This window comes from Sarcophilus harrisii, chromosome 5 (assembly GCF_902635505.1).
Source record: "Sarcophilus harrisii chromosome 5, mSarHar1.11, whole genome shotgun sequence".
In the NCBI taxonomy this organism is placed as follows: Eukaryota; Metazoa; Chordata; class Mammalia; order Dasyuromorphia; family Dasyuridae; genus Sarcophilus; species Sarcophilus harrisii.
In genome coordinates, this window is record NC_045430.1 from 30,649,414 (window position 1) to 30,664,038 (window position 14,625).

General features: G+C 36.7%; 1 protein-coding gene across 1 annotated transcript in view; it reads left to right on the top strand.

Moving 5' to 3' along the window:
• Positions 1-14,625, top strand: part of FGD6 (FYVE, RhoGEF and PH domain containing 6) — a 157,784-nt gene that overhangs the window by 102,719 nt on the left and 40,440 nt on the right. The window contains exon 8 of the mRNA XM_031940809.1: positions 4,879-4,966. Within this exon, the coding sequence (XP_031796669.1) occupies positions 4,879-4,966 (88 nt within the window). The remainder of the gene's footprint in view (positions 1-4,878; positions 4,967-14,625) is intronic.

A 14,625-nucleotide genomic window follows, 5' to 3' on the forward strand; every position in this document is an offset into this window, starting at 1 on the left:
AAGACAAATCCTGGCAATTTAAAAGCACTATAAGAGTAAAATAAAAATTTATTTTAAAAAGTTCTTTCCTCTTAATATGCAAACTCTCTACTGAGAGGAGGGAAATATATTTCATCATGAGTTCTGTGTAATCAAAATGAAATATTCTGTTTCATCTGATTTCTGGTGTTTCCTTGTATTATTTTTGTTTTGACTCCACTTCCTTGCTTTGCACCCAATCATAAATTCTTCCCATGATTCTCTAAATTTCACATATTCATCATTTCTTAAGATGCAGTGTTATTTCATTAGCGAGAGCAAAAGCACTTATTAAGGGTTTACTGTGTGTCCAGTCAGTAATTTCTTATTATTCACCAACTATGTGCTAGGCACTGTACTAATAAAAAGATTCAGAAGACAGTGTTTGTCCTCATGGTTATTGTTTTTGAAGAGGACCAAAATGACATCCCTATGTTAGATTCGAGTTACGGTATGTCTGACTGACTGGCTGATCAGATCAATATCAGCTTGGAATACTCTATCACAGGTTGGACACAGTCTGTGTGGACATTTGTGGCAGCTTCTCTTAACTTTGTACATTTTGCATTTCATTTTTCATTCTGCTTTTCTCATAAAGATGAGGGCACACCATACTGAGCAGTCTTGTGCCAATGTTTCCATGTTATACAATTGATTCTAAAGTTCTTAAGAGAGACCTTGAGAGTTCTTTGTATCGCTTTTTATGACCACCTTGTGAGCACTTGCCCTGTGTGAATTCTCCATATGAGTTCTATTTATGGAGAACTCTGCCTTCAAAGAGTTTAGAGTCTGATGAAACTATTTCAGGCACATTATATTCAAAGATGCCTTTTTCAAAAACTTTTCTTAGCACTGTGGAATTCAGAATAGTAGATATCACTTAATTTTCTTGTAACTATTTTGTTTTTAGTTTAAAAAAAAATTAATTCTACATATACTTACAAATTCGTTCTTTGTAAGCCCAGATCCTATCAAAGTGCTCTCTGCATGCAGTAGACAATTAATAAATACTTTTTGATTCATCACTGCTAGTAGCTTCCTTTTTTTTTTTTTTTTTTTTTTTTTTTTTGGCTGAGGCAGTTGGGGTTAAGTAAGGGGCTAAGTGACAGGGACACACAGCTAGGAAGTGTCTGAGACCAGATTTGAACTCGGGTCCTCCTGACTTCAGGGCTGGTGCTCTATCCACTGTACTACCTCGCTGCCCCAACTTCCTTTTTTAAAAAAGGAAAATTTATTTTTTAAAAAATGGTAGTAATACATTATTATAGCACATTCCTATGTCCACACGTATCTGGATCTGCCTTCATTCTTCAGATATTTAATATGGGGATGCCATTTTAGTTGTAGTTTTAAAGTAACGTGACATTTGAGAGGTTTTTTCTGTCAGAGAGCCCAGTCAAGAGACTTTTGGTACTTGGTAAGAGCCGTGGCTTTTGTGACAAGGTTGAATGGGAGAGGTGTTGAGGTGATAAAGACAGCAAGATTTGATGATTGATTGGATGGGTGAGGTGAGGAATAGTGAGAAGTTGGAGATAATGAATCCAAGAAACTAGAAGAGTGATGGCCCCTTCCATATGGATAGAGAAGTTTGAAAGAGGAATGGGTTTTGGAGAAAAAAGTTCTGCCGTGGTGTTTGAGATGTCTCTGAGATAGCCAATTTGAAATGTCCAATGTATAATTAATGATGTGAGCCTAAAGCTCTAGAGAGACTTTAATTAAACCTATGAAGTTGGAATTATTATTCATTGAAAGAGCAAAGGATATCAATTCTAGGAGAGGTTTTTGCAGAATTCTCATAGTTAGGACGTGTGATGTGGTTAATAAACTAACAAAAGAGACTGAGAAAGTCAGGCAGGAGGAGAACCAGGAGTAAGTCAATCATGAAAGTCCAGAGAGGAGGGGGGAAGAGTGATCAGCCTTGTCTACTCTAGCAGAGAAAGCAAGAAAGGTGAGGAGCAAAAAAAAAAAAAAAAAAAAAAAAAAAAAAATTATCAGATTCCAAAGTCAATTGTACATTGCTCTCTTTGAATAGAATCATTTCATTTAAGTGAGAGATTAAGTGAGAGATGAAGAAATAGAAGGCAGTGAATATAGGTTTTTGGTGTTTAAGATTTTTCCTGAGAAAGGGAGGAGCAATGTATAGGATATTATGGTAAAATACTTTCAGGTTTTCCTTTCTCTAGTAAAAATCCATTTTTGTGTTAAAATTTGATAGCTCTTTTCCTGTTTCACTTTTTTCTCAAGTGGGAATTTTCAATTTTGTAAATAGAAATGCAAAGATTTTTAAGTCTTAACACACTGTGGTTTTTTGGAATCCTGTGTTTGGCAAAAAGCTTTACATGTGAAGACAATTTCTCATTCTTCCCCCACTTCCCCCAATTTCCCACCCCTTCAAATTTTTCTCCTTTAAAAATAGAGAATTGATTTTGGCTACTGCAAAAAATCCTGACTCAGATTTCAACACTACCAAATGACCTCTTCGGTGGCCCTGAGATTGTTAGCTTCTCGATTACTCAATTTCCTCAATGGTGAAATCAGGACATTGTTGGCAGGATTCCTTTCCCAAGTTTAAATGGCTTGGATAAAAGGTACTATGCTCTTTTAAAAACATATAATGTTTTTACATTACATTGTCATAATTAGAGCCTCAACAACCACAGATATGAGAGGTAGCAGATGTTAGGATTCTTAAAAAGTGATAAGGCAGTTGTCTAATTTTAGCATCTTAGCAGTTCTCTAGTTCAGAGTTCACACCTTTCACACCTTTAAGAGTTTACACATTAGTGTTAGAGATTCACAAGCTCTGGGGAGGAGATTCACAAGTCACAGCTCCCACAATCCCACTCTCAGAGGAGTCAACCTTTGAGTTCATACTTTTAAGAGATCATATATAAGAAGCTCTTGGAGCCTCAGCTAGGAGTCAGATAAGGAGATTGAAAAGCCAGAGACTGTAGTCAGGCAGAACGAAGGATTCAGAAGAAGAGAGACTGAAGTTGGAAGAGGCAAAGGACTAGCAACAGGAGCTCTTCGAACCAAGGAGAGAGATAGGCCTCTAAGAAAGCTAACTGGGCTATTTTGGAAGAGACAATAAAGGATTTGGATTTTAACTCCTGGTTGCATTTGAGGTGATTATTACTCTGAACTGAAACTAAGGCTGCCTCCAGAAGCTTCCCATGAAATCAGCTCCCAGAGAATGATCATATTTTAGAAAAGGAGAACATAACAAGCATGGAAAAGGAGATTGGAATCAAGAACACCCGGGTTCACATTTCTGGGCCTGAGTTGGCTGTAAAATGAGGAAATTGGACTAGCTAATTTCTTCCACCCCTTCTGGCCCTAAATCTGTGATCTATGGATAGCTATGGATTGCATGACATTTTTTCCTTGTTTTTGTCCCTCTCCTCTCTCAAGGTCCAAGTCAGTTGTCTCTTCTTCCATTAAGCTTTTTTGATATTTCTCTTTCCTCACATATTTCATTGTATGTGCCATATCCGACTTCTTCCATGCCCACTTTACCTTTTTAAAAAAAAAACTGGCATCTCTCCCTCTCCGCTAAATTGTAAACTTTCTGAGAACAGATGCTCTTGTCATGATACCCACCACCTAAAATGGTGTTTCATTATCACAGCAAAGCTTTGTGGATAGAGGTCTCCATGGTCTAGGCTCCAGACTGTAGTTTTGACATGTTTTGTATGATTTAACATATATAATTGATTTTATGTTGCTTGCCTTCTCAATAAAGTCAGGAGAGAAGAAGGGAATTTGGACCCTTAAAAAATAAATGTTAAATAAAATAATTTTTTTTTTAAATTAAAAAATGCTGAATTTTAAAGGCTTTTTATTTTTATTTTTTTTTAGAAAAGAGAGGCCATCTAACCATTTAACCATTCAAATAATTTAAGGTAGTTCATGAAACATTAATTTCATTTTGACTTCTTGTTTTGTTTTGTTTTTTTCATCACCCTGCCAACAAAAATATTCACCCACTCACATTCGCGTTGTTTTCTTATATTGGGGGTGAGATTTTGTAGCCATTCTCCCAAGTGATATCTTTCATGTTTGTGGGTAATCTGCAAGGCTACTTTTAGAGTCTTTTTTTTTTTTTTTGGCAAACCTTTTCCACTTCATTATTTGAATGATTGGGACCATAGGTTTTGTATTAGATGGGATTCCATCTAGTCCAACCTCCTTCATCTAACCCATGGATTCCATTGTTGGAAATATATCCTGAGAGTTTTAGCAAGAACAAGTAGTTTATCCTAGGACATTTTTATGGCAGAAATAGGGAAGACTAGAGATAGATCCCTTATCTTTCCCTCAGTCTGTAAAATGTGCAGAGCTTAAATGACCCTATTTGTAAAATTAGGTACAAACTCTAAAATTCCTGAATCCTGATTTCTTGAGTTACCTTGTGCTTGGAGGGCTATTTATGCTCTTGGAGTAATTTGCATTTGGAGGAAGTGAGTCAAGAGATCACAAGAAGCACAAAGAGGCTGCATAAAGTTATCTGAAACGTTGTGGTTGACTTGGAAGGTCCTTTTTTCCTTGCAAAAAGTCTATGATCAAAAAACTCAGGCATCAACCCCCCTCATCCTCCAGTTTGGCTCAGTGAGTGGAGACGCCCACATTCCCTTAGAAATGGGGCATATGTGGGATGGATCGGGCTGAGCCACCCATCTGGCCTGCACTCAGCTCTATTAGAGTAACAGCTGTTGGTTAAAATAAAAACATGTCCACAAGTTTGTAAGTCAATTCCCTGGCTAGAGCTGCAGACCATTTAAAAAGTTCAGCTTCTTTCCTTTTCCTATCTGGTTCCTTTAGCATTTGGTTGATGCTTCTCTTGGTTGGCTTTCTTTACAGATGAGCCCGAGGTGTGCTAACCTGGCCATAAAGCATTACCTGCTCAAGCCTGTGCAGAGGATCCCCCAATATAGGCTGCTCCTGACAGGTACCATTCATGCCTTCTCCCACCTTTACCTGCTGCCTCGATACCCCTCTTAATCCTAGTGCCTTCCCTCTCTCTTGTATTTAGTTTGTTCGTGTATAACTGCTTCTCTCTCCCATTAAGTTGTAAGCTCCTTGAGGGCAGGGGCTTCCTGTTGCCTCTTTTTGTACCCTTAGAACTTAGCACAGTACCCAGCACACAGTAGGCACTTCATACATGTTTATTAACTTAATATTTTAAATGTTTTGTCTGTTTTTTTAAGCAATCAGCAAAAATCTTCTCTTCTTCACACACTTCCCCTCAATGGAGAATGAAAGAAACTCCTATTAAAGATGTGTATAATAAAGCAAAACAAAGCACATTTCCACATTGGCCACATCCCCAAAATCATGTCTCCTTCTACACTCGGTGTCCTTAATCTCTCTGGAGATGGAGGCATGTGTCATCATGAATCCTCTGGAATCTTGGTTCATGATTAGGTTAATCCTAATTCTTTTAAGTTTTTTTGTTTTGTTTTTTACATATTGTCTTTATAACACTCAGAGGCTTCAACTTGTTAAAGTAAAAAATGGAAGATTTAATGGGAAGCACTAATAAAACTAGTTAAACTTACGCTGCAGCTACTTTTATCTAAAATGGTTGGTGGTTGGTCTTTGTGGTCTCTTAGAGTTACAGTTGGTCCGGCTGTGGCTGATCAGAGCTTGGAATGCTCTGCTACAGGTCAGGCTACATTTGGGGTGATTTCTCTAACTTTGTGCATCTTGTGTTTCTTCTGAGCTAATTCAATTCTGCTTTGCTTGTAGAGCAGGTCACCTTCTGTGATGAGGGCACACTATGCTGGGTGGTCCTGTGCCAGTGCCTTCCACGTCCTATAGTTTTTGAGAATATCCTTGTGCTTTTTCCGACCCCCTTATTGATGTGGTTAGTGGCAGTGCAGAGAGTTGTGGGAATCCCCTCTGGTTGAAGACGCACATTCAACGTGAAAAAATTCACAAACCCAAAAGTGACTGGCAAAAGGGAAGTTTGTTGTTGGCTGAGAAGCCAGCTTTGCTAGGAAGACAGACTTCTGAGTGGCAAGAGATCCTAGCAGAGAAATAGAGGGTATCTTCACAGAGAGCAAGAGTTCTGGTAGGCAGCTGTGCCAAGAGGAGAGGTCCCTTGGTGAAGCATAATTCCTACTTTGGACTTTTGCAGAGATTTGGAGTTTAAAATTATCTTTTTATAAGAAATCTGAGACTGGGGTTTCTATTGAATGAGATTCCTTCAATGCTGTCACTGCCCCCAGGCCTAGATTTCCAGTTGAATGAGACCACTTAAGTTATATTAAGTCCAGATCTGCAGCTGAATGAGACCACTTAAGTTAAGCTAAGTAGGGAGTGGTCTCAGGCTAATCTTAATAAAACCACTTAACTGCCCTGAAGGGTGGGTCTCTGTCAGAGGAGTTTCAGTACTCACCCCAAAAGTCAAGGAGGACAGTTTCAGGGTTCACTCCTGTCATTGTGAATGTTTGCCCCGTGTGAGCTATCTATAAAATATTTAAATACATAAATTTCAAAGCAAAGTAAACAAATTAATATTTATTAAGTGCCAATAATCTTCCAGGACTGTGCTTAAAGGTCATAATATACAATGTCCTATCTTTAGATATTCTTTCCCACTGGGATTCTTTATCCATTCTTACTCCTTCCTTCACTTTCCTTCTTCTGGATTTATAATCAGTGTTAGTATTAGGTCTGAGGTTCCAGAGACCATTTAGTCTACAGAGATTCTTATTCCTTTGTTGTGTGCAATTCTCCTTTGACATAGTACTGTGGTCTGTCCAATACCTAAATTCATTGTGGAAGAAAATGCAAAATTTTAGAAGTCAGTAAAATTTTCACATCCAATTTTCTAAATGCCTCTAAATAGGCTGGGACCTGATTAAAAGCCCTAATTTAGTTCAACTCCTGAATTGCCTCTGTGGTATTTACTCTGTTCCTCTGGTTCTTTTTTCATTTTGAAATTTGACTTAATAGTCATTCCAAAGTTCTTTTTGTTTCTCCTACTTATCCTTTTTCAATAAATTTATGACATTCTATCACACCATCTACTACAGTTTATGTAACCATCATCCATTGTGGTGAACATTGAGAGAGAGAGAGGAGGGAGGGAGGGGGGAGAGAGAGGGAGGGAGATTATAATTTTTTTTTGGGGGGGGGTATCTCTTTCAGGGGCTTTCCCAACCAACAGAATTGGTAATTCAAGCCTCCGCTTACCTCATTCTTGAAACCATTTTGATGTCTTCTATAAGAGGAGCTTTTAGCTTCTTGTTTCCTGAACCCCTTTGGCAGAATCTGGCAAAGTCTAGGGACCTTTCTTAGAATTATGCTTTTAATGCAAAGAATATGGAGGAGCATTTGACTCTGATAGAGTGCCAAGTCCAGCTGTTTGCACAGGAAGCTATAGCTTTTTCAGGTATATGTTAGCTAAGATCAAGGAGGGTTAACCTTTTTTGTTATGTACAGACTCATTGAGCAATTGAGTAGACTTATTAGAACAACATTTTAAAGGCAGATAGAATTTAATAATAATTATAACAATCATTATTATAATAGCTAACATTTTTATAGCACCTATTATGTGCCAGGCACTGTGCTAAAGGCTTGATTGCAATTATTATCTCGCTTGATCTTCACAATGACTTTGGGGGGTAGATACTATTTATCTCCATTTTGCAGATGTGAAAACTAAGTGACTCATTCAAGCTAACACAGTCAGTCTCTGAAGCCAGCTTTGAATTCATATAAATGGAATTAATGGGCAGCTAGGTAGAACACTGGATAGAGTGCCATGTCTGGAGTCAGGAAGTCTTTATCATTGTTGTTGCATAGTCATGACACTATTTAGGATTTTCTTGGCAAAGATACTGTAGCAGCTTGCCATTTCCTTCTCTAGCTCATTTTACAGATGGGGAAACTGAGGCACACAAGTTAGGTAGCTTGGCCAGGATCACACAGCCAAGAAGTGTCTGAGACTAGATTTGAATTCATGAAAATAAGTCTTCCTGATCCCAGACCCAACACTCGACCCCACCTCCTCCTTCCCCCTTAGTTACCCTGGTTAAGTTTAACTGTGTTGCTAATTGTAGCACTGTTAGGAAAATAGGCAAGTATTTAAAAGCTGGTTCAGGGAGGGGACAAACCAACCTGTTTCCTTATTAGTTAGAGTCTACAAGTCAGCCGGGAATGCACATTGAAAATCAAACAGCTGGGGGTAGAATCAACACTCTCTACCTAGGACTTAGTTGCCCCAGGTATGCCAGATGCCTATCTGCATTTCTCATTCTCCTTCTGACCAGCATAAACAGGGAGCTTGGGACAGTGTTCCTCTCCCTTGCCCTGCCTTAGGTTGGTCCCCTGCTGGCAAAGACTTAAAATCTACAGAACAGAAGGAAATGCCCAGTCGTGGGTTGTGTTTTTGCAAGATAATTTCAAAGATCTAAATCGTAAACTTGTGATGGATGGCCCAGGCTGTTTCTACAGCTGGGGAATCGAGTCATGTTATTAGTGGCAGAAAAGGGTTTTACTTTCAGATGTAAAAGGGGCTGGAGCAAGGTTCAGAAAATTTAATGTAAAAATATTTTCCTTACAACCAAAGCTGATCCAAGCAGTAAATTATTATAGTTCAAGATTCATACTGAGGTTATTTTTTTCTTCTTTTTTTCTTTTAAAGAAAAAGTTGAGGAAATTTGGAATTGAATTTTTTAAATGAATAATTAAAATTATTTTTACAGATAACTGGGAAAAGATAAAATATTGTTTAAAAAAAAAAGAAAAGTTGAATAGAAATTAAGACTTTCTTTAAAAAAAAAAGGAAAGAAAAGAAAAAGACTTCTCAAACATAATGTGGAGTATAGATGGTTTGGAATTTGTCATCATCATCTCTCTCCATCCCCAGTTCATCACCAGGAAACTCATCGGCATAGAGATGACTTCATTTCTCCTATTCACACCTCATCTGGTCCCTCACTTTGTTGAGCCTCTCTGTTTTGAAGGGTGGAGCAAAGTATTTTTTTCATAACCTTCTTTTATAGAGAGCTCAGGTTCTCAGCCATCTCTTCATTTGCTACCATCTTCTCTGCTTGGGTCTGCTTCTTTATTTCTTTATTTATTTTTTAGCATTCATTTTTATTTTTTAATTAAATAATAGATTTTTATTTTCAAAATACATACAAAGATAGTTTATAATATTTACCCTTGTAAGACCTTGTGTTCCAAAATTTTTTCTTTCCCTTCTCCTTGCCCCCTCCCCTAGACAGCAGGTAATCTGATATGTTAAACATGAATTCTTCTATACATATTTCCACATTTGTCATGTTGCAAACAACAACAGAAAGAGTAAAAATGCTATATTGTCACCGTCCCTCAATTCCTACAGCCCTCCCTCTCTGGGTGTAGATGGCTCTCATCATCACAAGATCATTGGAACTGGCCTGGATGTTGAAAAGAACCACATCCATCAGAATTGATCATCGTATAATCTTGTTGTTGCCGTGTATAATGATCTGGTTCTATTCACTTCACTTAGCAACAGTTCATGTAAGTCTCTCCAGGTCTCTGAAATCATCCTGCTTATTGGTTCTTATAGAACAATAATATTCCATAACATTCATATCCCATAATTTATCCAGCCATTCCCTACTTGATGGGCATCCACTCAGTTTCCAGTTCCTTGTCACTATAAAAAGGGCTGCCACAAACATTTTTTGCATAGGTAGATTCTTTTCCCTCCTTGAAGATCTCTTTGGGAAATAGGCCCAGTAGAGACATTGATAATCCTTTGTACATAGTTCCAATTTGCTTTCCAAAATGGTTGAATCTTTTCACAACTCCACCAACAATGTATCAGTGTCCCAGTTTTCCCACATCCCCTCCAAAATATATCATTATCTTTTCCTCTTATCCTAACCAATCTGAGAGATGTGTAGTGATACCTCAGAGTTGTCTTAATTTTCATTTCTCTGACCAATTAATGATAGACCATTTTTTCATATGACTAGAAATGGTTTTAATTTTTTTTTCTTTTTTTTTTTTTTTTTTTGCTGAGACAATTGGGGTTAAATGGCTTTACTAGGGTCACACAGTTAGGATGTGTTAAGTATCTGAGGCTAGATTTGAACTCAGTTCTTCCTGACTTCAGGACTGGTGCTCTATTCACTGTGCCACCTAGCTGCCCCTACATGGAAGAATCTTGAAGGAAACAAAATAAATAAATAAAATGATAATGTCAAGAATCTAAAATAACAATAATGTTTAAATGGCAGAAATTTGTTTAATAACAAGTGGAAAGCCTAATGAAAATTAAAATTTTTTTTGTTTTCAACATATATTTTGATATTCATTTTTTCTTGCCCCTTCTTCCTTATTCTTCTTATTCTCCAACACATCAAAGAATGACATAGATTATACATGTACAATCATATTAAACATTTCCATATTAGTCATGCTGTGAAAGAAGAATCAGAACCAAAAGGAAAAACCCACAAGAAAGAAACAAACAAAAAAGTGGAAATAGTATTTTTCGATGTTCATTTAGATTCCATAATTTTCTCAGAATTTGGATGCCATTTTTCAAATGATTTCTTTTTAAAGCAAAAGATTTTCAAATACCTACAGACATTTACAAATTTTTTTAAGATTACTTCACAAGTTAGTATTGGGTCAGTGGGAGAGCCTGTTCCTCCAAAAAAAAAAAAAAACACCATTGTGCATATTTATTTAGGGAGTGCAGCCCTCTATTTGGAACTCAGAAGTTATAAATAAGAACACTAACAGGAAGACAAAGTTCCCTGTATATAGTCAAGGGAATCCTTGGTTCTGTGAATTTCCAACAAGGCTTCCGCTTATGGGTGATGGTTTCCAAGGAGCTTTTATCTCTACTTCCCCTATCCTTTCTCCACATGTGCTTTGAGAGAATTGTAAAGATAAAGATAATTTGCTTTCTGTTGTAATCTTTGGAGATATTCATAAAATGAACTTGCCACCCTTAGGAGGTCACATTCCTTTCAGATATTATCAGAAATCGTGTAGGGTAAGTCCTTTTTACTTAACTTCCAAGTGCTGAGAGGGTTTTCCTGCAAATTGCAATCTAAGAAACTTTGACTCACTTATTGTAGACTGAAATAATAATAGATAGCACTTAAATAGCTTTCCAAGGTTTGCAAAGCACTTTATAAACATTATCTCATTTTATCCTCCCAAGAACCCTGGAAGGTAGTTGTTGTTGCCCCATTTCACACAAGAAAAACCTGTATCTTAAGTGATTTGCCCAGTGTCTTGGAGCTAGTTGTTGTTTGAGGTAGGATTTGAACTCAGTTCTTCTGGATTTCAGGTCTGTTTCTCTATCCAGCTGAGGATGAGCCATCATGTGGTTCATTGGAACTTGGTAGAGTAGCTTTTAGGTTCAATACTGGTCACTGTTGGCCAGAGTGAATGAAGGCAGGTCTTGAAGACCAGAACTTCAGAACTAAATAGAGGGAAATGCTAGGAACAGCATTAAGTATTAAAAAGAGCATAAACAGAAGCAGTAAGTTCACAGGATCTAGGTTTAGCTTTATATAGGGCCTTGGAGGTCACTGTGTCTATAATCCTCATTTTAGATAATGAAATTGGGGATCAGAGAGGTAAAGTCAGTAAATTCATCCACAAACACTTATTAAACACCTACTGTATGCCAGATACTATAGTACCTACTGGGGAGATAAAGAAAGACAGCTCCTTACCTCAGGAAGGTAATTTTCCCCCTCACTTAACAGAAATCGCTTTTCTCTTTATTCCATCATCACTCAGATGGTATATAAAGATGTAATATAATATACTTTAATTTTTTTTCTTGCTAAACTTTTGAGTTCTTTGAAAAACAAAATCTTGTAACAAAAATTCAGTCAAGGAAAAGGCAGCCCCATATTGCCTGTGTTCAAAATATATATATGTCTCATCTGCACCCTAAGCCCATCACCTCTCTGCCTAGAGGCTGTTACCTTGCTTTATCATCTGTTAACTAATATAAAATAGCAACACCGTTGTAAAAGACAGTTTTGAAAGACTTATTAACTCTGATTAATGTGATGAATAACCTTGAAATTCTGTTGTTCAGTCTTGTCAGTGGTGTTCCATTCTTTGTGACCCCAGTTAGCATTTTCTTGGCAGAGACACTGGACTGGTTTGCCATTTGCTTCTCCAACTCATTTTACAGATGAGAAAACTGAGGCAGAGTTAAGTGACTTGCCCAGCATTACAGGACTAGTAAATGTCCAAGGCTGCATTTGAGCTGGGTCTGGTGCTCTACCCACTAGCTTGTAATCATGAGTTCTAGAGCGGCTTAAAGTCTAATTTATATAGGAGCTTACTTTAAGTCAAACTGTTATTAAGTAGAAAAGTCAAGATTTGAACCTAGGACCTCTGATTCATGTCCCACACTTCATTGAACCACACTTAATAAAAAATTAGTAATCAATAATACAAAATAAAAGAAATTGAATTTAACTAGTCATTTTATTCCCATCATAGGGTCAATTTTTCCTCAACACCATAGAATACAAACTTATTGAGGAGTTTGTCTTTGTATCTATTGAATTTAAATAAATTTAATTTGAATAAAATATTAGTAATCAATCAATACAAAATAAAAGAAATTGAATCATACTGCACAGCAGCACTTAATGACTAATTTTCCTGTAGTATCTCTCTTCAATTCAGAGGAAGACAGAGTTGTATTTATTACATCCTTTTCTTTTTAAAAGCCCAGGTTTATGTAATATACTTGAGAATCACAATTTCATATTCAATCTTCTTCTAGTCTTTGTATGTAGAGATAGTGGTAGTTGGTGTTAACAAGGATTATATAAAACAAAAAACTGGAAACGTCTTCTTTGTTTTTTTCCTTCCTCTTTTCATATTACTGTAGTTTAAGCCTTATTACTTTTTACTTTAATATTGCATTAACCCTCCAATACAATTGTCTTTTTCCTCAAATCTCCCTCTGCTCTACAAGCACTTTATCATCAAGTTTTTTCTTATATAGAAATAGAATTGAAAAGAACCAGTAAGGTCATTTAATGAGGAGACTGATACCTGTAGTGATTAGTGTAAGACTACAGAAGTAATAAGGGTCAAAGGCAGGATTTTAGAAGCACTGCTTTTATCAAGGAACCAAGATCTTGAAAGGCTTTGGTCACGCTCAACTCTCCTTTCCCTCTCCCAAATTAGAAAAGATTTGAAACACCTGTGGATTTTCTGCCTCTGCAGAGAATTGAGAGGAAGTGTCTTCTCATTACCCGTTTTGGAGGGAAATGCTTCTTCTTTCAAATTCTGAAATTTTCAGTTGTTTCAAATGTTCAATTTCAATTTAAATTGGCTAGGATTTCCATTTACATTGTGATAGTCCCTGAATATGTTGTTTTCTCGGTTCTGTGTTCTTTACATCAGATCATATAAATCTTTTCGTGCTTCTTTTTATTTAACATATTTGTAGTTTGTAGTTTCCATTAAATAAATGATCTTTTTTTTCACAGCAATAGAAAAATAACCTGATCAAGTAAAACAAAACTTTAACATTCCTCCTCATCTTAAATTGGTTCTTAAATAAAAAGTCATTTAACTTTGGATTATATGGAGATCTTTTATTTTGTTCAAACTGTTTATATTAAGTTAAATGGTCCTTTAGTAGCCTATTATATTACTTGTTTCTATAAACTGAGAGGCTATTAACTCCTCCTAGGCTTTTAGAAGTCTAAAATTTCCCATGTTTATGGAAAGTGGGATACTGGAACCATCTGTTAAAATTCTTCTTGAAGATAGAAGTCTTATTTATGACCAGAGGATAATAAACAGATAGGGAAAAATAAAAATTAAACAAATATTACTGTAATCTTTTCCAATTGCTAAATTAATTAGTGCCCTAGAGCAATGCTTCCTTAACCTTTTTCCACTCACAACTCTTTTTTTTGCCCAAGAAATTTTTATGTGATCCCAGGGTATATAGGTATATAAAGTAGGTATACAGATCAAACATTTACTCATATTAACTCCTAATTTCATGACGCATACATTCAGTTACAAGACCTCAAATGGGATGGTGAACCAGAGTTTCAGAAGCTGAGCTCTAGAAAGCCCTCATGGAAAAAAAATGACATGTGAGTGTAGAAGTATTTGTTTTTAAAGCTTCTACACTGAACCTCCTAATACAGCATAACTAGCTTAGAGGGCCCAAAATTGGGTGTATCTTGGGTATTGCTTAGACTTCATCCAAAGAATTTTAATTAGTGCAGTCCTCAGAAGACCATGATATCACATTTGATGTAAACCCAAAGCAGAAGCATTAATACTTTTTCAGGTGTTTCGTTAATTCTGTTTTCAGAGATCTGTAACCTCCTCTGGTTGAATACCTCTTACACTAGTGTAGATTGCAGTCCATATGTGTATGTCTACCTTTTGTGATCCACTGATTTAGGGGCCTTCTCTTTTTCTTGACATTAAGAGTATGCCAGGGGAGTCTACATGCTGGCCATTGGTTAACTTTCAGTGTAGGAGGTAGCAGAGTGTTGTACACAAACTTTGAAGGGGGGGAAAGGGAATGACTCAGGTTCGAGTTCTGCTCATCTCTGTAACCTCTCATTGTATGAG